The sequence below is a fragment of the Dama dama genome, chromosome 31 (assembly GCF_033118175.1).
Source record: "Dama dama isolate Ldn47 chromosome 31, ASM3311817v1, whole genome shotgun sequence".
Lineage (NCBI taxonomy): Eukaryota > Metazoa > Chordata > Mammalia > Artiodactyla > Cervidae > Dama > Dama dama.
Genome location: NC_083711.1, coordinates 30,143,026 through 30,168,483, shown reverse-complemented (window position 1 = coordinate 30,168,483; position 25,458 = coordinate 30,143,026). Strand labels below are relative to the sequence as shown.

The following is a 25,458-nucleotide window of genomic DNA, read 5'->3' as shown; positions in this document are numbered from 1 at the left end:
AAATGAACACATTCCTTGTGATATTTACTACTAATTTCTTCAGGGGCATCTGGGAGATATGAAACATCTGGACTTGATTCCTCTGACGTGCACAACAGATAGATCATTAAACTTTGTTGTAAGCTGTTTAATTCCTTCTAGAATTCTCAGACTTGTAAGTGATCGTTTATTACAATAATTGTCTTTTACTATGTAGTTTCCTCAGTCGTGATTAAAAATAAAAATAAAAAATCTCCTTGGTATACCTTCCATTGCTCATTAGTCCTCCATCTCCTCTTTGAAATGTAACTGTGAAAAAAAAAAGAAACACACACAAGTAGTCAATATTAATTACAATTAACAACAACTACATATTGGCCCTTCGTTTACAGCTGAAGCCCCTGGGAATTATAGCAAAATATAATTAACATAATTGTACAGATAGTAGGAAGCAGTGGTTTGGCCTAAAGCAAAGCCATCCTTTGTTCCAACTTTAATAAGACATCTAAAAATTCTTCAGGCCAAACACGGTTAAGTCAAAGGGGCAATTTTTATTTGCATGTCAGTTGGTACATATATGATATTGGAAGATGGACATGCATTGACAAAGAATTATCACACCATGATTTTTAATGCTAAAATACAGGTGTCCTAATTAGAGGTCATAAGGCAAACTGCACATAATGGAAACTGAAACAGGTAAGTTCAAACAGGTAATATCCTTCTAATGAAACCAGGGAAACAGGTACAGATTGAAAACCTATTCCTCTCCATCAGAGGTCCTTTTAGGGACACTGAGAAGCACTATGAGTTGAAATACTACAATTACTGTATAATAGACATGAACTGTCGTGAATAGAGAATACCTAATGTATTGAATGCTTTGCTTCATTTATGAATCCTTACAAAAATGAGACTTTCAACTTATTGAATATATTCCCATTGTATGTAAAGATTACACAACTTAAGTCCTTTTTAAAACTATGGAGCATATTAGCAATGCCAACAAGCAACCAGTAAAGCCACAGCTGGAGAACCCACGCCCTCTGGTCACTAGATTTCATTCTACAAAGCTAACAACATGAAAGTGGGTGTCAAGGATCGGCAAAGAAGATAAATATCAGTTTCGGTGCATCATCTCTTACCCACAATCTTTGCAGCTAAATTTGTTTGGAATTAAAATGATTCAGATCTGAGACAGGTAATATGATGCACACTGCAGAGAAGGTCTGAGCCAGCAACTATATTCAAAATGATTAGTTTTGCAATGAGATGTGAATATTCACGATTAGTGGAACAAAGTCTATACATGACTTCATATTATTTTGGGTCAAACTTTGCCACTAAATTACTTAACTAGAAAGTCATTGGGAAAAATTTGGTGTTTAGAAGTTTATGGACTGCACAATTGCAATTCTGATCGAAATGAATATGCATCAGCTAAACTAGTCCCTGGGAAGAAGGAAAAAATACCATTTCACAGCTGTGAATTCAACATATCCTATCTTGGAAGACACTGATTATATTTACTATGATTACTTGGTGAGCAAAAGTGAAAATAAAATTTTATGAATCGATTCATATTTTTAATGAACTTGCTACTTAAAGTATACACTTAGTAAATACTTTCTCATTTGGATAATCTCTCCATAATTCACCTGTTTCTTAAGTTTGAGCTAATAAGTATGATCACTCTTTAGATTTTATAAATTTCTAAATGTAGTTTCCCAGTCTCCTCCCTAAGGTTGTCTAAGAATATATCTATTCAGTTCAGTTCAGTTGCTCAGTCGTGTCTGACTCTTTGTGACCCCATGGACTGCAGCACGCCAGGCTTCCCTGTCCATCACCAACTCCCGGAGCTTACTCAAACTCATGTCCATAGAGTCGGTGATGCCATCCAACCATCTCATCCTCTGTCGTCCCCTTCTGCTCCTACCTGCAATCTTTCCCAGCATTAGAGTTGTTTCTAATGAGTCAGTGATTCCCATCAGGTGGCCAAGGTATTGGAGTTTCAGCTTTAGCATCAGTCCTTCCAATGAATATTCAGGACTGATCTCCTTTAGGATGGACTGGTTGGATATCCTTGCAGCCCAAGGGACTCTCAAGAGTCTTCTCCAACACCACAGTTCAAAAGCATCAGTTCTTTGATGCTCAGCTTTCTTTATAGTCCAACTCTCACATCCATACATGACTACTGGAAAAATCATAGCACTGACTAGATGAACTTTGTTGGCAAAGTAATGTCTCTGCTTTCTAATATGCTATCTAGGTTGGTCATAGCTTTTTTTCCAAGGAGCAAGCATTTTTTAATTTCATGGCTGCAGTCACCATCTGCAGTGATTTTGGAGCCCAAGAAAATAAAGTCAGCGATGGTTGCCACTGTTTCCCATCTATTTGTCAGGAGGTGATGGGACCAGATGCCATGATCTTGGTTTTCTGACTGTTGAGTTTTAGGCCAACTTTTCACTCTCCTCTTTCACTTTCATCAAGAGGCTCTTTAGTTTTTCTTCACTTTCTGCCATAAGGGTGGTGTCATCTGCATAACTGAGGTTATTGATATTTCTCCCAGCAATACTGATTACAGCTTGTGCTTCATCCAACTCAGCATTTCTCATGATGTACTCTGCATGTAAGTTAAATAAGCAGAGTGACAATATACAGCCTTGCTGTATTCCTTTCCCAATTTGGAACCAGTCTATTATTCCATGTTCAGTTCTAACTGTTGCTTCTTGTCCTGCTATAGATTTCTCAAGAGGCAGGTTAGGTGGTCTGGAATTCCCATCTCATCTCTTGAAGAATTTTCCACAGTTTGTTGTGATCCACACTGTCAAAGGCTTTGGCATAGTCAACAAAGCAGATGTTTTTCTGGAACTCTCTTGCTTTTTCGATGATCCAATGGATGTTGGCAATTTGATCTCTGGCTCTCTTACCTTTTCTAAATCCAGCTTGAACATCTTGGAAGTTCACGGTTCACATACTGTTGAAGTCTGGCTTGGAAAATTTTGAGCATTAGTTTGCTAGTGTGTGAGTTGAGTGCAATTGTGTGGTAGTTTGAGCATTCTTTGGCATTGCCTTTCTTTGGGATTGGAATGAAAACTGACCTTTTCCAGTCCTGTGGCCACTGCCATATATCTCTTATGGCATCATAATTAGGCAATATCATCATCATCCAAGGGTTTATCAGGAATTCATGAGGCTGTACTTTCAGAAACATCTCATTGGCTCCTAAAGTACACTGTCTTATGAAGTTTTTAGGTACCTTCTCAAGTGTAATATAAAAGAATCCTGACAGAACCTTTGCACCTGCCCAAGACTGGCTATGAAGAAGATGAATACTGATCACTAGTCTGCTTTGTGATGGACTCCGTTAAGTGTTGGGAAGCAACAATCAGCTGTGTGTCCACACCATGTTGGATCCCTTTAATAACAGTTTTTAACAAGAACAAAAATAACAAATTGATCTGAAACAATTATTGAAAAAAAATCACTGGTGACATTAAATAAAGGTCTGATTAGGTTGGAAAAACACAAAATGTGAAAACAGTGCAGCTAATTAACTTTCCATCTGAAGTGACTTTCTAGTATGTGGTTTTTTAATGGACTATCAAGTGATTGTTTTACTCTGATAAAAGAGGGCTAAGATAATGTTGTGAATATCAGCAGACATGGATGGGCTACACCTCCAATGTGTTGTTTAGGAGATATGAGGGGAGAAGCTGAGGAAATCTAATTTGGATGCTCTTTTTTCCTTACCCAAATTTTCTGTTACTGTCAGAGCAAAAAATAATATTAGAAAAAAAGAAGACAACTGAAGCTAAGGGCAACTGAACAAAAATTAAGTTACATTTGACTTTATGTACTTACCAATGTTAAATTTTTCATAAACGGTAAATATTAAAGTACTAAGATGCAACACTCAAAATCTTATCCAAAGATATTATTCAGATGCTAGTCAGCACAAGGAAAGATGATCAGCATCATTAATCATTAGGGAGATGGAAATAAAAACTACAATAAGATGTTACCTCACACCTGTTAGGGTGGCTTCTATGCAGGAAACACAAAATAAGCATTATTGAGAATATGAAGAAACTGAAACCATTGTGTACTGTTGGTGGAAGGTAAAAACCATTTTACCCTTAGTTGAAAATACCATGTTTGTTACTCAAAACATGAAAAATAGAATTACAATAAGACCCAGCAATTCCACTTCTTGATATATACTCAAAAGAAATGAAATCAAGATATCAAAGAGATATTTGTACATCCATGGTCATCGTAGCATTATTCATTGCAGCTAAAATGTGGAAGCAAACCAAGCATCCATTGATGCATGAATGGATAAGTATATAAACGGATGCAACGGAATATTAATCAGCTTTGAAAAGGAAGGAAATTCTGACATATGCTAAAACTTGGATGTACCTTGAGAACAATATGTTAAATGAAATAGGCCAGTCACAAAAAGACAAACACTGTAAAAGTCTATTTATGTACTCTATTAGGTACATAAAGTAGTCAAAATCACAGAGACAGAAAGTAAAATGGTGATGTGAGGGCTGGAAGGAGAGGGAAATGGGGAGTTGTTGTTTACTGGGCAAACGTTTTCAGTTTTAAAAATTGAGAAAGTTTATGGAGATAGACGGTGGTGATGGTGCACAAAATCATGAATGTATTTAATCCCTCTGAACGGTACACTTAAAATGGTCAAGATAGCAAATTTCATGTCATGTGTATTGTACCACAATAAAAAGTTGGGGAAAAAACATTCAAACATTCACTGAGGTTTATCTACAGATGTGTTAAGAGTATAGACTCTATAGTATGGTCCATATTTACCAACTGAGAGTTAAATGTTGTAAATGAAAGAATTTTAAATTTCAGAACAAGACACATCCATCTTCTACTTTTATATAAATCATTAAATAATTTCAAATCTACAAAGAGATCACCAAAAATAGTTCTTAATGACATTTATGTTTGTGCGTCTTCATACCAACTATACAGAGTCAAGAATACACAGTCATTATATAAATACATAATTGACTTAAAACAGCCCGTGGACACAACTTGATACATATGAAAAACTTCAATTTTGTGTGTTTCTCTCAGGAGAAAACAACAACAACAAACCCAATACCATTACGTAATAAAGTTGAATAGTTGTCTTTTTGAAGCAAGGGAAAAAGAGGATACTTCCAATGCTCCAAAACTTTTAGATTTGTTCCATTTTGAAAAGCAGACCAAAAGTAACTGAGTTCTATTTGACCGTGAGATTAAAAACAGATGAGAAAGGATAAACAATTAGATCTCCTAAAATGGAAGTCACATTTGGTGTTTTGATCAACATTGTGTGTGTGTGTAGAGACAGAGAAACATAAAAATAAATGCCCCAGCCAATTTGAAAGCTGTTTTGAAGTAGCTCTCATTTCAGAGGTGCTGAACTAACTTAAAGCTGAAAGAGGATAGAGAGGGTAGGTGGTTGAACAGTCTTGCTGTAGTCACAGTTTTGATCATCATAGTGTAGTAACTTTGTGCTTGTCAAAAGTTAACTTTGAAATAAGTGAGTGTTTTTTACCAGGAGTTTCTGATAGTATCTAAAATTAAGACTTTGAAGGGAGCAACGTAGAGTGCACAGGAGTTTTTATTGCTAAAACTGTCTGACTAGTGCTAAGGCTTCCAAAAAGCTCTATAGACCCTACACTCTTAACTGTTTTAGAAATGTATTAAATATTCTGAATTTATTGCAGCGTTTATGAAAGATACAAGGTAAAGAGATTTTGCAAGTTCAGATCATATACAAAGTACCTCTACTATTATCTGTCAAGATTAATCGTAATCTCATGCCTGCTAGCAGTGAGGGAAAAGGGAAATATAACTACACGGAAAATTGACATTTTGAGGTAAGGAAGCTTTCAGAGTGCCTATCTCTAGTAGGCCACATTTTCCTACTCTAAATGGAAACTTTAATGTTGCCAGCCAAGCCTCATTCCCTTGCCTGATAAGCTATTTCTCAACTATGAATGTAGATTAATCCTCTTTTAATAAGCCTTAATTCAAGCCCAGATAATCAGAGTATAAAAATTCCATCAAATCTTTTAGCTGTCTTAGGATGGTTTTGTCAAATAATTTCACCAATGGTTTAAAACCTATGCATGAAGTGTTTGCTATTTCATAATTTGCTCACTCATTAAATTATTTACATTTACTGAGTTTAATCAAATCTGCCATCCTCAGAGGTAATATTTGTAACATAGAACTCATCCCTTTAAAAGTGTGAAAGTTAGTTTACTTTCATTAAAAAGTTGATAACTTAAAAATTATTGATAGAAATATGACCAGCATTAGTTTGAAAAGCATCATGCAGTCTTCATGAAGATCATAATATGACATACAGAATCGTCATGAAAGCTGCATGGCTTTACGCAAACTATATTGTTCACTCTTCTATTCACAAACACCATTAACACATACAATCAAAATTTTCTCTAGATTCAAAAGTCACCTAATATTTTCTGCCCAAATATCTTCATGATTCTATTTCATCCTATAACAACTCAGGTAGTGAATATTTCTGGCAGTCAGGAAGCTCACAGGCAAAGGCAAGCACTGTTAGTACTCAATGAAGATCAAGATAAATAACAGTGCATGTTACTCTAGAAAAAAATAAAATGATTTCATGTAGAATATGAGACAGGGGAATATGTCTCTCATTCTAGCTGCCCATCTTTGAGCCACGAGCAAACCTTTTGTGCATGTTTGTGTCTGAAGAATTTAAACAAAGAATAAATAGGAAAATCCTGAAATAGGAAGCTAGTAACTTTGCCCTGGGGAAATCGCCATGTTCTGCTGCGTAAAGAAGCAAAACTTTACATTCAGGCCAAATTCTCCTCTCAGATCATTTCGCTGTATAAGTTTACATTTGATTCCTGACAGTTGCTTTTACAATCTACGGTGCTGATCCACTAGTGTTCTATGATCAATATGTTAACTCTTCTGAATCATAAGAACAATATCAACGCTGAATAGCATGTCATTTTTTTTTTTTACTTTTCTTCTAAGCATTCAAATATAATTTCCACATGGAGATGGAGAGTCAAAGATTAACCACAATAAAAATCAGTGGGTGAGCTTTTGCCTATAGGGTGAGTGGAAGCCATCCTGTGGAGACTTGGGTTTTCCACTCTGCAAAGGATTTCTTCTCCCCACTAGTTAAAATCTTCCCTGTGATGGTTAAAATCTTCCCTATGATGGTGAAAAATCTACCTGTGATATTAAGAAGACTTGGAATGAAGTAGAAAAGGCAAGTACTGAAATCAAATTCAACCTACTTTTTAATTCTACTTGGGAATTCCCGGGTAGCTCAGTCGGTAAAGAATCTGTCTGCAGTGCAGGAGACCTGGGTTCAGTTGCTGGTTTGGAGAAGGAAACAGCAACCCACTCCAGGATTCTTGCCTCGAAAACCCCGTGGACAGAGAAGCCTGGCGGGCTACAGCCCATGGGGTTGAAAGAGTCGGACACGACTTAGCGACTAAATCACCACTTCAATTCTACTTAGGATCAGCATTATTAAAATGCATGTTTCTGAATTTATGTGAATTGTAGCAGATGTTGAAGTATAATCTAAGATCACATTTGGGGTCTAAAGCAAATGAAGTCATCTTTTGTTATAAATTAATTTAAATACTGATCCCAATATAGACTTATGTTCTTTGGGAAAAAATGATTACTGGTATCATAAATCAGTAAGAAAAATTTGAAACTATATAGATATTACTGTGTAGTAAAAAGTAGAAATGTTAGACTTTTCATTTTCTGAGTAAAATTATATTGCTTTAAGGTTACCAGTTTTGCATTTCATACTTGTAAAATTAGAAGATTCCCACAGAAATTTCTGTGAAAACCAGAATATAAACAGAACTATTACACATAGACTACTTTCTCGATAACTTTTATAAAATACTTCAGAGAAAATTAGCCCTGTATGAAATCTCTGTGCTCTTAAAACAGATCATTAGCTCGTGAATCAAATATCATAAATTTTAACATATGATAAACAAATACTACACTAAGCATGCCTATTTACAATCCTCATATTCTTTAAGCTATAGAAAGACAAGAATATAAAAATTCCAGAAAGTGAAGGTTAGGATATTTATGGGGGGGAATGTGTAGAGAATATTACCAAGTCAGATATGCAATGCTGAGTACCTGTAGTGTGGATTTTCATTTGCTTCTCACCTAGAAGAGAATAGCAGTTGCTGGAAGGCAAATTTCCAGCTGAAGGTGAATCCATTCTGAGAGTCAGCCATCTATCAATTAAGGATAAAGGTTCAGAAAGCCTGCTCTGTGGCTTGGCCTGATTCCAAAATATTTGAAGGGCATAGCACCTTCTGAGTTAGCAGTTCTTCTACCAGCAGATGGATATCAATCACAATGAGAAATGACAACAGGAAATGTGCTATTCTTGTCCAGCTCAAAGACCAACAGATATTTTCCAATCAAATGTAAAGAACTGCTGTTTTTAAAGAGAAGAAAGAAAAGAAGAAAGGCTCTCTGACATGATTTTACAAAAAAACATAACTACTAATTATGAGAGTAATGCTATTAGGAAGAAGTGAATGAAAATCCTACAGAGGGTAAAAATGCAACACTCCAAATGTGGCACTGAGGTGACTAACATTGTCAGTCTTTTATTATTTTCACTAAAGTCAAGCAAAGAGATAAACACAAAAATAGTCTTTGATTTACATGGGCATGTCACAGAGACAAAACAGAACATGGTGCCTGACTAAACAGACAGGTAAACGGACAATATCTTCAAGGAATGAAAGCAGGGGACTGGACTGCAAAACAAGAAGTTACATGAAAGTATCATTAATGTTCATGACTCTGACACTCAGCAGTCATTGCCCAGCATCCCTTTCCAGGAAGAATCCTTCACTGGCAGGGTGATAAAGCACTCAGATGACAAAGCATAAGGAAGCAGGCATCGGCAACCAATGAGAAATGAGAATAGCAAGTCACAAAGTATGCAAACCCTTCTGCAATGAATCCACTACACTACCTTCTCTAGTCCTGGGAATATATTCTAACCAGTAACTAACAAATGTTATTTCTACAAGCTATAGTCATGAGCTGCAATGTGATCATCAACTGATCATACTTAAATACCACTCAATAACAAGAAAAACAACCAAATGGATGCTGTTTCTTTCATTTTGAACTATTCTTAGAAACTTGGATGCTACAAGTTAAAGTAGCTGATAAGCTTAATAAGTAATGAAGCCTCTGTCAAAATCACTTAAGAAGACATTTATGCTTCTTATTAAAGTAAAAATTAGAAATAGAAGATGAATAATATATCTCAAAGATTTTTAAAATATTTGTAGGACAATGATAAATTAAAATTGTTCCCTTGAAAATTTTAGAAAATGTAAAGTATTTGTAAGGCAACTTTTTTTTTTATCATAGTTAGAGAAAGTACTTAAAATGAATGTAATTCAAACTTTAACTGAACATAGCTTCATTATCGAGGTCATTTTTCACTCACTGACTTGATAATTTTCTCTCTCTTTCGGCCTTGGATGTATTTTGAAGGCCATAACTTTGGACATCCTTAAAATTCCTGTTCTGGATTCAAAGAAAACATTTTTGCAAACAAGTAGAACATCTAGGATCTTACTTTTCTTCTCTTTCTTTTGCTTCTGTTTTTTCTTTCTGAAATGGTCATTGGTCACTTTATAAAATAGACATTCTATTTAAGTGACTAGTAAAACAAATCATGCCTCATCAGTTTCATCAATCCTGGTGAAATTTTTTGTTTTGTTTTGTTTGTATTTTTCATCTGGGATACATTTCCCTTTGTAATCTGTATTGTTAAATACAAAAAAATACATTTCAAATCTTTTTGTCTTTTTCCTGAGCATTTTAGGAATGCTCTTTCTTATACTTTTCAAACATGGTGTCATAGCTTGCAAAGTCTGTGTGTGTGTGTGTGTGTGTGTGTGTGTGTGTGTGTTTTGAACTATTGAGACAAATGGCTAATCATGTTATTGGTTTGCACTCTTCTTATGCTTCCTTGGAGATACAGGCAAAAAGATGGCCTTATGGTCATAATGTGATATGATGAAGAACAGTGTATTAAAGCATGTTGTTTATAATGGTTTAAATCAAGCAATAAACACCCATTCATTCACTCATTTCATACTCCATTTCATTCCTTCTCTTGCATTTTATCATATTTCTAAAGCTAAGATATTTTCTTAGCTGGAAATAGCTTCTTACCAGCATAATTACTGAGTCCCTTTCTCTTCTTTCTTCGCCAGTACAACCAGATGCTAAAACCCATCAGAATTACCCAGCAGGCACCACCAATACCAGCTATAAAAGCTGGTTGCTTCACAACATCAGTGATTTGCTCAGTTATGCTGTTGTTGTTTTCAGTAATGACAACTTCATTTCGTCCCCCTATGGAAGAAACAACAGTGTTAGTACTAGTAAATATTAAGACCCAAAACCCCACAAAAATACATACGTGCTATACCAAAGGCACAGAAGATTGTAACCTTCTTTGAAGCAGGTAATATTTGTTGTGTCCTGACCCTGTAACAATTTACTGGTAAGCAGATTTTATAAGTTTAAAAAGAAGAATCAAATCATAAGTTTGACATGTGATTAAGAACATTGCTCCTTTGTGTTTTGTTTTATAATGGACAGATTCAGAACCACTTCTTGATTTATTGCCTCATATATAAGTACTAAAACAAGTGTGTGAGCTGAAATAATAATAACTTTTCTTCAGTTAGGTAAAGCATTTTGTAAGACAATTCTCATTTAAAAAAAGAAAAGCAACTACAACATTTAAACTGGGTATTTGCAAATTACCTTTCCCCTACAGCACTGCTATTACAGATGATCAAAATACTTCTCTTAATATTTTACCAAATACTTTACCTTGATCAAACATACTTTAATTTTCTGGAAGGTACTGAAACTGCTATATTAAAGAATGATAATAACATAAACATCTTTTCATAGAGATTAGTGTCTGTAGTTAAAATCTCACAGAAAGATAAAACTCCTAAATGCCCCTTAAAGTATCTGAAACTAATTTGAAAATCCACTTGAAAGTTGGCTACTAAACAACTTGAAAATTAATTCTAAGGTCTATGTAACAAATCATACATTTAAATCTAGACTAAGACTATTCTAGAAGTTGTCACATTTCTGACAGTTTAGCCCTCTCAGACATAATAAAGACAATCTCAATCCACATTTTTAAACAGGTTTAAGACTCACGGAATTCTAACATTACTAATGAGCAAAGATTTAGGTGCTTATTTAATAGATGAATGAATTCAGAAACTGGAAACTAAGTGAATTCTCATATTAATATCATATCTTATTAGTGAGTAAACAAATAATTAAAAGATAAATTGTAAGCAAAATATAAATGGCAAATTCCAGCATATCATATCAAAGGAACATGTAATTCTCTTGTTTTAGTTATCCTGGCACTGTAACATACTGGAAATGGCAAGGTCTTTGAAGTTCCACATTTGGGTATCATCTCTGTCACTTCCTAGCTAGGAAAGCAGTGGGTTTATGTAGGGCACTTAATCTTCTGGAATCCCTGTTTCTATTAGCTGGTGACAGTAGCATCTATTTCATATGTTTGGGAGGATTAATCCAGATGATGAATGTAAGGAGTGGACTTCACTGGTGGCTCAGCCGTAAAGAACCTGCCTGCAATGCGGGAGATGCAGGAGACGAGCAAGATCTCCTGAAGGAGGGCATGGTAACTCACTCCAGTAAGTTGCCTGGAGAATCCCATGGACAGAGGATCCAGGCGGGCTACAGTCCATGAGGTTACAAAGAGTTGGACACGACTGAACGATCAAGACTTTACTTTTAGTTTACTCCTACCTGAGTGGGTCTTAATTACCTCTTAGCTTTACATGGGCCATAATTTGAGTCACAAATTATAGTGTTCCTATTAATCTCTTTACGTGTGCAAGCATATGTGCTTAGGTGTGCTTGCATTGCTGGTAGATTCTTTACCATCTGAATAACCAAGGAAGCCCCAGGTAGGAATATAAGTTGTAAATTATCTAGATATGAGAGTCCTTCAAACCATAGGTGACTTGTTTACCAAGGTTTCACCTTTCTTCCAGAGAAGAAAATTAGCCTGTATCTCCCAGCCTCCCTTGTAGTTGAGTGCAACAAAGTGACTGAATATTGGATAATTGTACACAGGCAGATAGATGCATGGTATCTCTGGACCAATCCATGTACCACTGAGACGGCACTTCATACTCTCTTTCCTAAGGTGTGGGATAGAACAAGGGATCAGTTGTGGGATGCTGACCCAATGAGAGATGGTACACCATTGGCTGGAAGGATCCACATTTCATGAAAAACTCAACGGAGTAGAAACGCCATCCTCCATTCTGCAAACCCATATTAGACTGACTATGAATAAGATAGAAACTTACTTTGTTAAGCCTATCAGAATGCCCATTTGTTTGTTATTTGTTGTTCAGTTGCTAGGTCGTGTCTGACTCTTTGTGACCCTGTGGACTGCAGCACATGAGGCTCCTCTGTGCTTCACTCTCTCCCAAAGGTTGCTTAAGTTCATGTTCATTGAGTCAGTGATGCTATCTAACCATCCCATCCTCTGCTGCTCACTTCTTTTGCGTTCCACCTTTCCCAGCATCAGGGTCTTTTCCAAAGAGTCAGCTCTTCCCATCAGGAGTATTGGAAACTCATCTTCAGAAACAGTTTTCCAATGAATATTCAGGGTTGATTTCCTTTAGGATTAACTGGTTTGATCTCCTTGACGTCCAAGGGACTCGCAAGCATTTTTTTCCTGCACAACTCAAAAGTATCAATTCTTTGGCACTCAGCTTTCTTCATGGTCCAGCTCACACATCCGTACATGACTACTGGAAAAACCATAGCTTTGACTATATGAAATTTTACTGGCAAACTGATATCTCTGTTTTTTAATTTGCTGTCTAGGTTTGTCTTAGCTTTCCTTCCAAGGAGCAAGCATCCTTGAATTTCATGGCTGCAGTCACCATCTGCAGTGATTTTGGAGCCCCCCAAAATAAAACTTATCACTGCTTTCACTTTTCTCCCTTCTATTTCCCATGACATGATGGGTCTAGATCACTTGATCTTCATTTTTTGAATGTTCAGTTTCAAGTCAGCTTTTTTACTCTCTCCTATCACCCTCATCAAGAGTCTCTTTACTTCCTCTTCAATTTCTGCCATTAGTGTGGTATCATCTGGATATCGGAGGTTGTTGACATTTTTCCTGACAATCTCGATTCCAGTTAGTGATTCATCCAGCTTGGCATTTCACATGATGTACTCTGCATATAATTTAAATAAGCAGGGTGACAGTATACAGCCTTGTCATACTCCTTTCCCAATTTTGAACCAGTCAGTTGTTCCATGTCCTGTTCTAACTGTTGCTTCTTGGCCTGCATACAGGTTTCTCAGGAAACAGGTAAGGTGGTCTGGTACTCTCACATCTTAGAGAATTTTCCAGTTTGTTGTGAGCCACACATCAAAGGCTTTAGTGTAGCCAGTGAAGCAGAAGTAGATGTTTCTTTGGAATTCCCTTGCTTTTTTCTATGATCCAACAGGTGTTGGTAATTTGACCTCTGATTCCTGACTTTTCTAAACCCAGCTTGTACATCTGGAGTTCTCGGTTCACATGCTGTTGAAGCCTAGCTTGAAGGATTTAAAGCATACACTTACTAGCATGAGAAATGAACACAAATGTACAGTAGTTTGAACATTCTTTGACATTGCCCTTCTTTGGGATTGGAATGAAAACCTTTCCTGTTCCAAGCCAGTGCTGAGTTTTCCAAATTTGCTGACATATTGAGTGCAACACGTTAACAGCATAATCTTTTAGCATTTTAAGTAGTTCAACTGGAATTCCATCACCTCCACTAGCTTGTTCATAGTAACGCTTCCTAAGACCCAGTTGACTACACACTCTAGGATGTCTGGCTCTAGGTGAGTGACCACATCAACATTGTTATCCAGGGTATTAAGATTTTTTTTGTATAGTTTTTCTGTGTATTCTTGCCAACTTTTCTTAATCTCTTCTGCTTCTGTTAGGTCTTTACTATTTCTGTCCTTCATCATGCCCATCCTTGCATGCAATATTCTACTGTCCAATTTTTATATAGTCCAGTATTTCATTTCTGAAGTTCCTTTTGTGTTAATTTCCAGATTTAAAAATCACCTTTACCTGTGTGGTAAACCTGGTTCATTTTCCTAATCTATCTGCTTTTAATCATTATACATATAAACATAGTCTAAAATGTATTTAAAATGAGCTCATATTCATATATGTTGACTGGGCTAAACAGTAGGTATTACTAAAAAGAGAACTCCTTATAGCACAATCAGAAAAGAAAATCTGTCCTTCATTTGTGTAAAAGAGTCATAAAGCAGCATACTGAATATAGTGGAATATTTATGTTGCCCAAGGTATATTAGCATTTCTTGTACAAGTAGTATTTTTCAAACAATGTTGTCAGTTGAACTAATTGGAGCACAGACATGGGATGTGTGTGACCTGTGACAGTGCGTTGCTCTTTCAGACAAAAAAAAAATAATGAAATATAATGTCTTCCTCCCATTGGAGAGTAATGAAGAACAAAACTAATTTGTTGGACTAAAAATTAATTAGACACATCAGATTCAATTGTACCTATTACTGTGAAAGTTTGCAGCTGTTCCACATATTATTACCAACTATGTAAGGTAAGCGTGAAATGGCCAAATGATTACAGAAACAAGTTATATTATTAAGCAAGATGATTGAGACTTCTAAGTCAATATAAGTTTATTATATGACATGGCTGTCTGATGCTTATATATGTAAATATATTTAGTTGCTTTATTGTGTGTGCAGATGCATTATGGATATTTTGATGTAAAAGTCACTTTAACAGCAGAAATGGCAACAAAAGAACGATATTACTGTCAAGCCTGGGTGAGGCTGCTTATTATATTTATATAATATTTTAATTAAAGATCCTTTTAATGTAGCTTTCTGGAATAAAAGCTAAGCTGACAAGGAATAGATGAAACAGTACATTGTCTGGCATAAGACAAATCTAAAATTATCAGCCATAAATTCCATCAAATGCCAATACATGATTTAATTAAAGCAAAGGGGAAATGAAGAGGAGCTTGAGCCACTTCAAGTGCTGTTTCCAGTACTGAGTAGACAATAGGGAAAGCATAAATTGAAAGAGAAGAGGAGATTAGCCATCACTAAATCACTTTTCAACTAAGGAATAACAGTTGTGTAGATAAGGTTATCAGACAAGATGTTAAGGTAGATATGTGGGAGTAATTAAAGAAACAATTAAACAGTACAACAGAAGATATTAAAAAGAAATAAATCTTTCGAGGACAAATAGTCTTTTTCAAATTGAATTGTGCGTGTGTGTGTGGTGTTTGTGCTTTTAATTTATTTCAAGTGGTACAGTTCTATTTTCTATAATTACATCTTGGATAAGGTATATTCTATGCATATAAAGAGGAGATAGAAATATTACTTACTATTTTATTTTTTATTTCAAATAAAATCTGAAAAGTTGTATGATATATAAACAAATTACACGGTACTCATTATCCACTTGATCACTCAATCTTTTTTTTTTTTCTTTTTTTTTTCATTTATTTTTATCAGTTGGAGGCTAATTACTTTACAATATTGTAGTGGGTTTTGTCATACATTGACATGAATCAGCCATGGATTTGCATGTATTCCCCATCCCGATCCCCCCTCCCACCTCCCTCTCTACCCGATCCCAATCTTTTTAAAATAATACAAGAGTATTTATTTATTAGCAAAGATAATAGAAAAAAAAGAAACCATGAAAGGGAAATATAGATGTTTGATAATCCTATTGGTCTTTGATTTAGAAAAATTACATTCAGTCAAACTTTTTATATGCACATGCTAGAGAGGCAGTGAAAAAAATGCTTTGCTTACTTATCAAGGAGCTGTCATAGAAAACTACATTTTTTGAAGTATGCTATTGGCTCCGTTGTGTCTGACTCTTTGTGACCTCATGGACTGTAGCCCACCAGGCTCCTCTGGCCCTGGGATTCTCTAGGCAAGAATACTGGAGTGGGTTGCCATTATTTTCTCCAGGGGATCTTCTCAACCCAGGGGTTGAACCTGGGTCTTTTGCATTACAGGCAGATTCTTTACCGTCTGAGCCACCAGGGAAGCGTTTCAAATTTTTTAAGTGAAAACTTACTGCTTTATTTCTTAATAACATATTCTAAATACTATTTAGAAAACATGTAGAAACAAGGATGCATATCTATATGTAAATCTGTGAAATCCTTTTGGGTGTATCTGTATTTCTTTCTTATTCCAATTTACTTTAGAAAATCTCAGAAGGGCCAAGATTATAGGCTTCCCTTAGGTTAAGAAATTAATTCAGTCTGTATGACTAATTAAGAAAGGGAATACAATTTAAAGAAAAGTTAATGCTATAACTTTTTTTTAATGCTTTTATTATGTAAAAGAAAGAATACTTGGAGAATCTAAAAAAATTTAACATCATGATTGAATATTTCATGCACATGTGCTCAGTTGTGTCCAACTCTGTTCAACCCCATGGACTGGAGCCTGCCAGGCTCCTCTGTCCTTGCGATTTTACAAGCAAGATGCTGGAGTGTGATGCCATTTCCTCCTCTAGGGAATCTTTCCTACCATGGGATCGAAACCATATTTCCTGCGTCTCCTGCATTAGCAGGTGGATTCTTTTTCACTGAGCCACCTGGGAAGCATATGACTGAATGTTAAATCTCTTCATTTACAATAAATGGCTTTGTAATAAGTAACATTTCCCAGATTTTGATAGTATGCTCTATATGCATCATTTCTGAAAATAAACAGAAAAGCATGGGAATGGCACATTTGCTTATATCAAACTCTGGACAAGTATTTTTAAAACATATAAACTCTAGGAAGAATATTTAACAAGCTAAAGACAATGACAAATAAAATTAGGGTGAACTGAAGGGATTTGCCTTTTCAAAGAATAAAACCACTCAGAAAAAAAAAATCTGCATTTATGAGGCTTTCTAGCCCATTACAGAGTTCAATCCATGCAGGGCTAGGGAACTACAGCCCAAGCTGAAAATTACGATTTTATTTGTAGGAGATGTCAGAGGGCAGCATTCACAGTAGCCAGTGTGACTAAAAATTAAGGGAGAGACCATGTGAAAGAGGGAGAGAAAGGAAGGTAATGTCTTCAAATATGTGCATAAATTCTCCCTCAGTCCTAGACTGAACTACGAATTGTGCATGTAGAAGGACACTTTAAAGGATCTTGTGAAACTCAAAAGGTAAAAGGCTGAAGATGCTGATCAGACTGTCTCACTGCAGACATGGAAAAGTCTAAATTCCATCAAGTTAGTCAGATCAGATAAACATATTAGGCTTTTCACTGAAAGCTCAGGGGCTCTGTGCCTTAGAAGTAAAATAAATAAATAAACTGAGGGTTGATCTGAAGAATATTGTCAAAAGATAAATAGTCCATACTAGCAAAATGTAAAAAAAAGCCACCACAAGAGCAAGATGATCAGCTAGTAACCTAAGTGCCTCTAGGTAAAAAAACCAACACTCTTCAGAAGATCACAGAATTGTATAGTCTGTTATATACAATGTCCAACACACAGTACAAAATTGCCAGGTATGCAAAAACAAACAAAATAATAATAACAATCACAACAATAAAAAAAGGAAGAAACAATGACCTAAGATCAAGAGGAATAGTAATCAACAGAAACAGACCACGAGATACCATGGATATTTAAATTAGAGGAAAAGGACTTTCAAGCAGTCATTACAATATGTTCAATAACTTAAAACAATAGAGTTTATGAATGAACATATGGAAAATTTCAGAGGGAAATGAAAAAATTCAAAAAAGAACAAATGAAAAGTGTATTATTTAAAGTGAATAATTCATAGTACACTTTCATTCCTGCCTAGGTAGGAATAATAGGAGTGGGACATGCAATTCCACCATGAACTAGTAAAAGCCTAGGCAAAATACGTGCAATAAAAGCACAGAATTATCAGAACAGGGAAATAAACCAGAAAAATTCTAATATATTCATAGCTTTCTATCTGATGATAATTTCTAAAATGTGATGCAGTGAAAGGGAGCCCAAAGTAGCTGAATAACATTCCTGAGTTAAAGAGATAATGAAACCCAGGAACATGAGTAATACAAAATATTATTTCTTAGTTTTATTTGAAAGATTGTTTAAAGTCAAATCAATAATAATACTTTGTGTATCTTTTTAAATTATTCAGATTGAAATTGAAGAAAGTACGAAAAACCACTAGACCATTCAGGTACGACCTAAATCAAATCCCTTACGAATATACAGTGGAAGCAACAAATAGATTCAAGGGATTAGATCTGATAGAGGGCCTGAAGCACTATGGACAAAGGTTCCTGACATTGTACAGGAAGCAGGGATCAAGACCATCCCCAAGAAAAAGAAATGCAAAAAGGCAAAATGGTTGTCTGAGGAGGCCTTACAAATAGATGAGAAAAGAAGAGAAGTGAAAAGCAAAGGAGGAAAAGAAAGATATACCCATTTGAATACAGAGTTCCAAAGAATAGCAAGGAGAGATAAGAAAGCCTTCCTCAGGGATCAGTGCAAAGAAATAGAAGAAAACAATAGAATGGGAAAGACAAGAGATCTCTTCAAGAAAATTAGAGATGTCAAGGGAACATTACATGCAAAGATGGGCTCAATAAAGGACAGAAATGGTATGGACCTAACAGAAGCAGAAGATATTAAGAAGAGGTGGCAAGAATACACAGAACTGTACAAAAAAGATCTTCATGACCCAGATAATCATGATGGTGTGATCACTGACCTAGAGCCAGACATCCTGGAGTCTGAAGTCAAGCAGACCTTAGGAAGCATCACTGTGGACAAACCTAGTGGAGGTGATAGAATTCCAGTTGAGCTATTTAAATCTTAAAAGATGACGCTGTGAAAGTGCTGCACTCAATAATGCGAACTAATTTGGAAAACTCAGCAGTGGCCACAGGACTGGAAAATGTCAGGTTTCATTCCACTTGCAAAGAAAGGTAATGCCAAATAATGCTCAAACTACCGCACAATTGCTCTCATCTCACGCGCTAGCAAAGTAATGCTCAAAATTCTCCAAGCCAGACTTCAACAGTACGTGAACTATGAACTTCCAGATGTTCAAGCTGGATTTAGAAAAGGCAGAGGAACCAAAGATCAAATTGGCAACATCTGCTGGATCGTCGGAAAAGCAAGAGTCCCAGGAAAACATCTACTTCTTCTTTATTGACTATGCCAAATCCTTTGTCTGTGTGGATCACAACAAACTGTGGAAAATTCTTCAAGAGATAAGATGGAAATACCAGACCACCTGACCTGCCTCCTGAGAAATCTGTATTAAGATCAGGAAGCAAGAGTTAGAACTGGACATGGAACAACAGGCTGGTTCCAAATTGGGAAAGGAGTATGTCAAGGCTATATATTGCCATCCTGCTTGTTTAACTTATATGCAGAGTAAGTACATCATGAGACATGCTAGAATGGATGAAGCACACGCTGGAATCAATATTGCTGGGAGTAATATCAATAACCTCATTTATATAGATGATACCACTCTCATTGCAGAAAGTGAAGAAGAACTAAAGAGCCTCTTGATGAAAGTGAAAGAGGAGAGTGAAAATGTTGGCTTAAAGCTCAACATTCAGAAAACTAAGATCATGGCATTCAGTCCCATCACTTCATGGCAAATAGATTGGGAAACAACAGAAACAGTGACAGACTTTATTTTCTTGGGCTCCAAAATCACTGCAGATGGTGACTGTAGTCATGAAATTAAAAGATGCCTGCTCCTTGGAAGAAAAGTTATCACCAACCTAGACAGCATATTAAACAGCAGAGATATTAGTTTACCAACAAATGTCCATCTAGTCAAAGCTATAGTTTTTCCAGTAGTCGTGTTGGATGTGAGAGTTGGACTATAAAGCTGAGGGCCAAAGAATTTTTGCTTTTGAAATATGGTGTTGGAGAAGACGCTTGAGACTCCCTTGGAAAGCAAGGAGATCTAACCAGTCCACCCTAAAGTCCTGAATATCCATTGGAAGGACTGATGCTGAAGTTGAAACTCCAATACTTTGGCCACCTGATGCAAAGAACTGACTCATTTGAAAAGACCCTGATGCTGGGAAAGATTGAAGGCAGGAGGGGAAGGGGACGACAGAGGATGAGATGGTTGGATGGCATCACTGACTCCATGGACATGAGTTTTGGTAAACTCCAGAAGTTGGTGATGGACAGAAAGGCCTTGCATGTTGCAGTCCATGGGCTTGCAGAGAGTCGGACATGACTGAATGACTGAACTGAACTGAATAGTTGTTTTAAGTGTTGTGTTAGTTTCTGCTGTACAATGAAGTGAATCTGTCATATGTATACATATATCTCCTCCCTCTTTGAACTCCTTCCCTCCCCACCGTCCCATCCCACCCACCTGGTTAACTACAAAGCATCAAGCTATACAGCATATCCCTAGTAATAGCTGTATCAGCTATTCCCTGAGCTATAGAGCAGATGCACACATCCACCATGGAGAATAATATAAAGGTTCCCTAAAACACTAAAAATGGAACTACCACACGATCCAGCAACCCCACTACCGGACATACACCCTGAGAAATCCATAGTAAAAAAGACACATGCCCTCCAATGTTCATTGTAGTACTATTAACAATGCTCAGGATACGGAAGCAACCTAAATGTCTATCAACGGATGGATAAAGAAGATATGATACAGATATAAATAGAAAATTACTCAACCATTAAAATGAATGAAATTGGGTCATTTGTAGAGACTTGGATGGACCTAGATCTGTCATACAGAGTGAAGAAAGTCAGAAATTTCTACTGGTTTTCATTACATGTATAGAAGTAAAAGGTAAACCAATAGCAAACAAGCTTGAAAGGGAGGAAATGAAATAATATTTTCTAAGATACAATATAGGCCAGTCCTAGAGCAATCATTGCAAAAATAAGTATACTTAGTAGTTCAACAGTGAGTATAAAATATTCTACAGAAAGTTATCTTATTCATCCTAAAGAAATTAGCAAATTTGGAAAAATAAGAACAAATTCAATTAAAAAAAAAACACAAAAAGGGCAGTTCTAAGCTACAACACATTGATGATCACATTGAAGATAATAAATACTCCAAAATAAAAGCCAGAGATTTTCATATTGGATAAAAAATAAAACTGAACAATATGTAATTTAAATAATAGAAATGTACATTAAATACAAAGATATAGGAGTTTAAAGGACAGAAAAAATAAAAAAAAAAACACAAAGACTTATAAGGCTGTACTAACATCAGAAAGTAAGTTCCAAGACAAAGAATCTTACTAGGAAATAATGTGGGGCATTTCATAATGAAAAAGCGTAAGTTAACTAAGACAACAATACTAATATGCACTTAGTTAAAACAGAGTAGCAAAGTACATGAAATAAAAACTTACAAACAAAAATAAGAAATATACAAATTTATAATTATACTGAATTTTTAGTCTTTCTTATTTATTAAAAAAATAAGTAAACAGAAAATAAGTAAGGATCTGAATAATACTACCAACTGATTTGACTGATATTTTTAGAACATTCCATTCCAAATTAGAAAAATAAAAATGAACCTATTTTTTTAAATATACAAGGAACATTAACTAAGGTGAAATTCTGGGCTATAAAATAAAATATTTAAAAAGCTAAATTCATGCAAAATATACTTTCTGATCTCAGTGAAATTAAATTAGAAATCAACAAAAAGCTATATGGAAAATAGTAAAACATTTGGAAATTTAATAACACATATCCAAATAACTTCTGCAAAAATCAACAATTTTTACAGAAACTAAAAAATGTTTTCAACTTTATGATAAATGGAAACACAACACATCAAATTTCTAAAATCATCTGAATAAGTGTTCAGAGGAAAATTTAAACTTTAAATATTCACAATAAAGACACAAATCATTGATTTATTCTCAATCATTTCGATCTTAAGAAGCAACATTAAAGTAAACAGAAGAAAGAATATCAGAAATTGCTTAATTAGAAAACAAAGAAATAAAACTAACAAAGCCAAAACTTGGTACGTTGAATGTATTAATAAAATTGATAGATCCTTATCAAGATTCAAATTTGAGAGAGGGTGAAAAGAGAGAGAGGGTAGGTGGGCAATGAAAAAGGAGCATAGAGAGAGCATCAATCCACAGTATTTAAGAACAAAAGAGAAGTCATTACTGCTCATCCTTCAAACATTACAGTTAAACGTATTACAAAACTAAGGAGATAGTGCAAATAAACATTTCATAATAAATTCAACAATTTAGACAGATTAGACAATTTCATTGACGGGCAAACATGAAAACTCCATTTACCACATGCAACAGGGAAGAAAAAAATTGAATAAATATAAATTCATAACGATAAAAATAATTGACAGAGAAAACTCTAGGCACAGATATCATCATTGAACTCTAAAAGCATTTAAGGAAGAAACAGTACCAAATCTACCAAAACTATCACAGAATGTAAAGGAGGAGGGAATATTTTCAAACTCATTAAAGCTAGCATTCCTGATTCAAAACCTGACAAAGACATTAGAAGAAAACTACCGATCAATATTCCTCATGAATGTAGATGCAAATCCTTTACAAATGCTAGTAAATCAGATCCAGGAGCATCTGTGAAAAGCATAATATAAGTCCTGACCAAGTGGGATTTTATCCCAGGAATACAAGTTTATTTACCTTTGAATCTATTCACTAGAATTTACCGTATTAACACAAATAAGAAGAAAGAAAACATATGATTATCTGAATACACTCAGAAAAAATATGAAACTATTAAAACAGATAAATGAAGAAGTTAGTAAGGTCATAAAAGGATAACACATAAAATTAAATTTTTATATAACATAAAATAGTTGAAAAATGAAATTTTATAAATCCATTAATAATAGTATAAAAAAACATTAAATACTCCAGAAAAATTTTAACAAAACATATGTTAATGTCATACACTGAAAGCTACAAGATATTGTTGAGGAAAATAAAGATATATAATGGAGAGGTATATCATGTTCTCAGAGAGAAACAAAGACTATTAAAATAGTTAACCTTTTCAATTTGGTGTATAGATTCACTGCATTTTCAATCACAATTCCAATATAATTTTGTAGAAACTGACATGCTGATTTGAAAAGTATATGGAAAAACAAAAGGTCTGGAACAGTGAAAACAATTTTGGAGAAGAAAAGGATATAGTATTCACATTATTTGACTCCAAGACTTTCTATAAGCTATTAGCAATCAAGACAGAGTAGTTTGGCTTATGAAGACATATAAAGAAATGGAATGACATAGAGAATCCAGAATGGATGCACACATATAAAACTAACTGGGGAAAGGAAAGCTTTTTCAGTGAAAGAATGCCTAGGTATTTTAATTTTACATATGGAAACAAATAAACCTCAACCCTCAAACCACATGCAATTTCTTTAAAACAAATTATAGACCTAAGCATACAATCTAAAACTGTAACGCTTCTGGAAAAAAATATTTGCTCTCTAAATGTAGGACACAGTTTCTTAGAAAGCACTAAACATGAAATAAAATTTTATAAATTATATATCACGTACATTTAAAAGTTTTGCTCATCCAAAAGATGATATTAAGAAAAGGAATGAGAAAGCCATAAACTGGGAGAAAATATTTGTGAATAAATCTATGACAGCAAAAAAAAAAAAATAATAAATCTATGACAGCAAACATATCAAAAATGAACAAAAACTTCTCTTAATCAGTAACAAAAGACAAAGGGCACCATTTTTAAAAAGGAAAGAAATTTTACAAAAGAAAATATGGGAATGGTCAATAAGCACACATGAAGTTGCCCATCATTAGTCATCACAGAAAACTGAAGCTAAAATGACAGTGAGGGGACTCTTAAACTCACTGCAGTGACTATAATGACAGATGGCAATATCAAATGTCAGCGAGGATGTAGAAAAATTGGGAGTCATATTCTTTCAGAGTGAGAGTACAAAATTATACAATATGAATAAATATTTACTTTTCTTATAAACTCAAATACATCAGTGCTGTTACCCAGAAATTCTACTTCTGGGTCATTCTCCACAAGAAATAAAAACATATATCCTCAAAAAGACTTACACATTCTCTCAAGAGAAAAACAGAGAAACAAAATATGATACGTTCACACATTGAATACTGCTCAGAAACAAAATGTATGAATTGCATAATACATATATGTGAGGATCTCAAAAATATTACATTTAGTGAAGGAAGTCAGACACAAAATACTATATTCTGTACAATTCCATTTATATATATTTCAAGAAAAGTCAAACATAATCCATGGTGATAGGGAGCAATTTTCTATAATGATGATAGTAGACTGAACAGGGATTTCTTCTTTGGGATAGTTTATTTGGATTACAAAGTTTTTTGGGAGCTGTTTCTGTTTAATTTTTGACATTTCTCTGGCTAAGAGAAAGCATATAAATGTGAAACATAACACCCCTTCTTCAATAACTGCCTCATTTCTCACTATTTTTCAAAGGCATCAAAATTACAAATGAAACTACTGATTAAAAATAATTTTCAAAACAACTTTCAGCATTTAAACTCTTAATCATTATGATTTTAAGAAGTTTGTGGATATCAAAGAGCATGAACAATTGCTAAACTTTTTTGTTAGAAACTCTAGTCATAACTATTTGCCTATATGATATGTGTATCATATTACTCATTATTTACCAAATACCGACCTTTGGGATGTAGATTCAAAAAAATAATCCACCTTGTTACCAGTTGACTGATTCTAAAGCACAGATTATATAGATTGGTACTCACCAATTATTATTGGCTGTGGCTCACTTTTTACTCCAACTCCGGCACTGGTACTAGCTGCAACCTCTACCCGGTACTGAATACCTGGGAATAATCCACCAATGATTACAGATCGAATGGCTGCATCCACAGTTTTGTTGATGTGGAATCGTGTTTCATTCCCCAGACACCAGATCTATAGAAATGTAAAGTGAATATCAAAAGAATATAAAATTATCTTTTCTGGTAATTAGTTCATTATAATTGATTAAATTTTTTAGTAGTGACCAGTCTATTTTCTAGGCTTATTTGTAAATCACATTTTTCAATGCCTTGGTCTATTTATATATATATATATATTATGTATATTTGTGTGTGTGCATGTGTGCACATGTGTGTTTGTATGTGTGTGTATTAAAGGAAAAATAAAAGAAAGTAAAAGTATGCAGCATTCCTTTGTATTTTACAA

At 34.8% G+C, this 25,458-nt stretch overlaps 1 protein-coding gene across 5 annotated transcripts in view; it reads right to left on the bottom strand.

Annotated features, from left to right (window-relative positions):
• Positions 1-25,458, bottom strand: part of ROBO2 (roundabout guidance receptor 2) — a 643,927-nt gene that overhangs the window by 54,786 nt on the left and 563,683 nt on the right. For all 5 annotated transcript variants that reach the window (XM_061133903.1, XM_061133902.1, XM_061133905.1 and 2 more), the window contains exons 17-19: positions 25,014-25,185; positions 10,267-10,449; positions 246-288 (exon numbers count right to left, since the gene is read on the bottom strand). In XM_061133903.1, the coding sequence (XP_060989886.1) occupies positions 246-288; positions 10,267-10,449; positions 25,014-25,185 (398 nt within the window). The remainder of the gene's footprint in view (positions 1-245; positions 289-10,266; positions 10,450-25,013; positions 25,186-25,458) is intronic.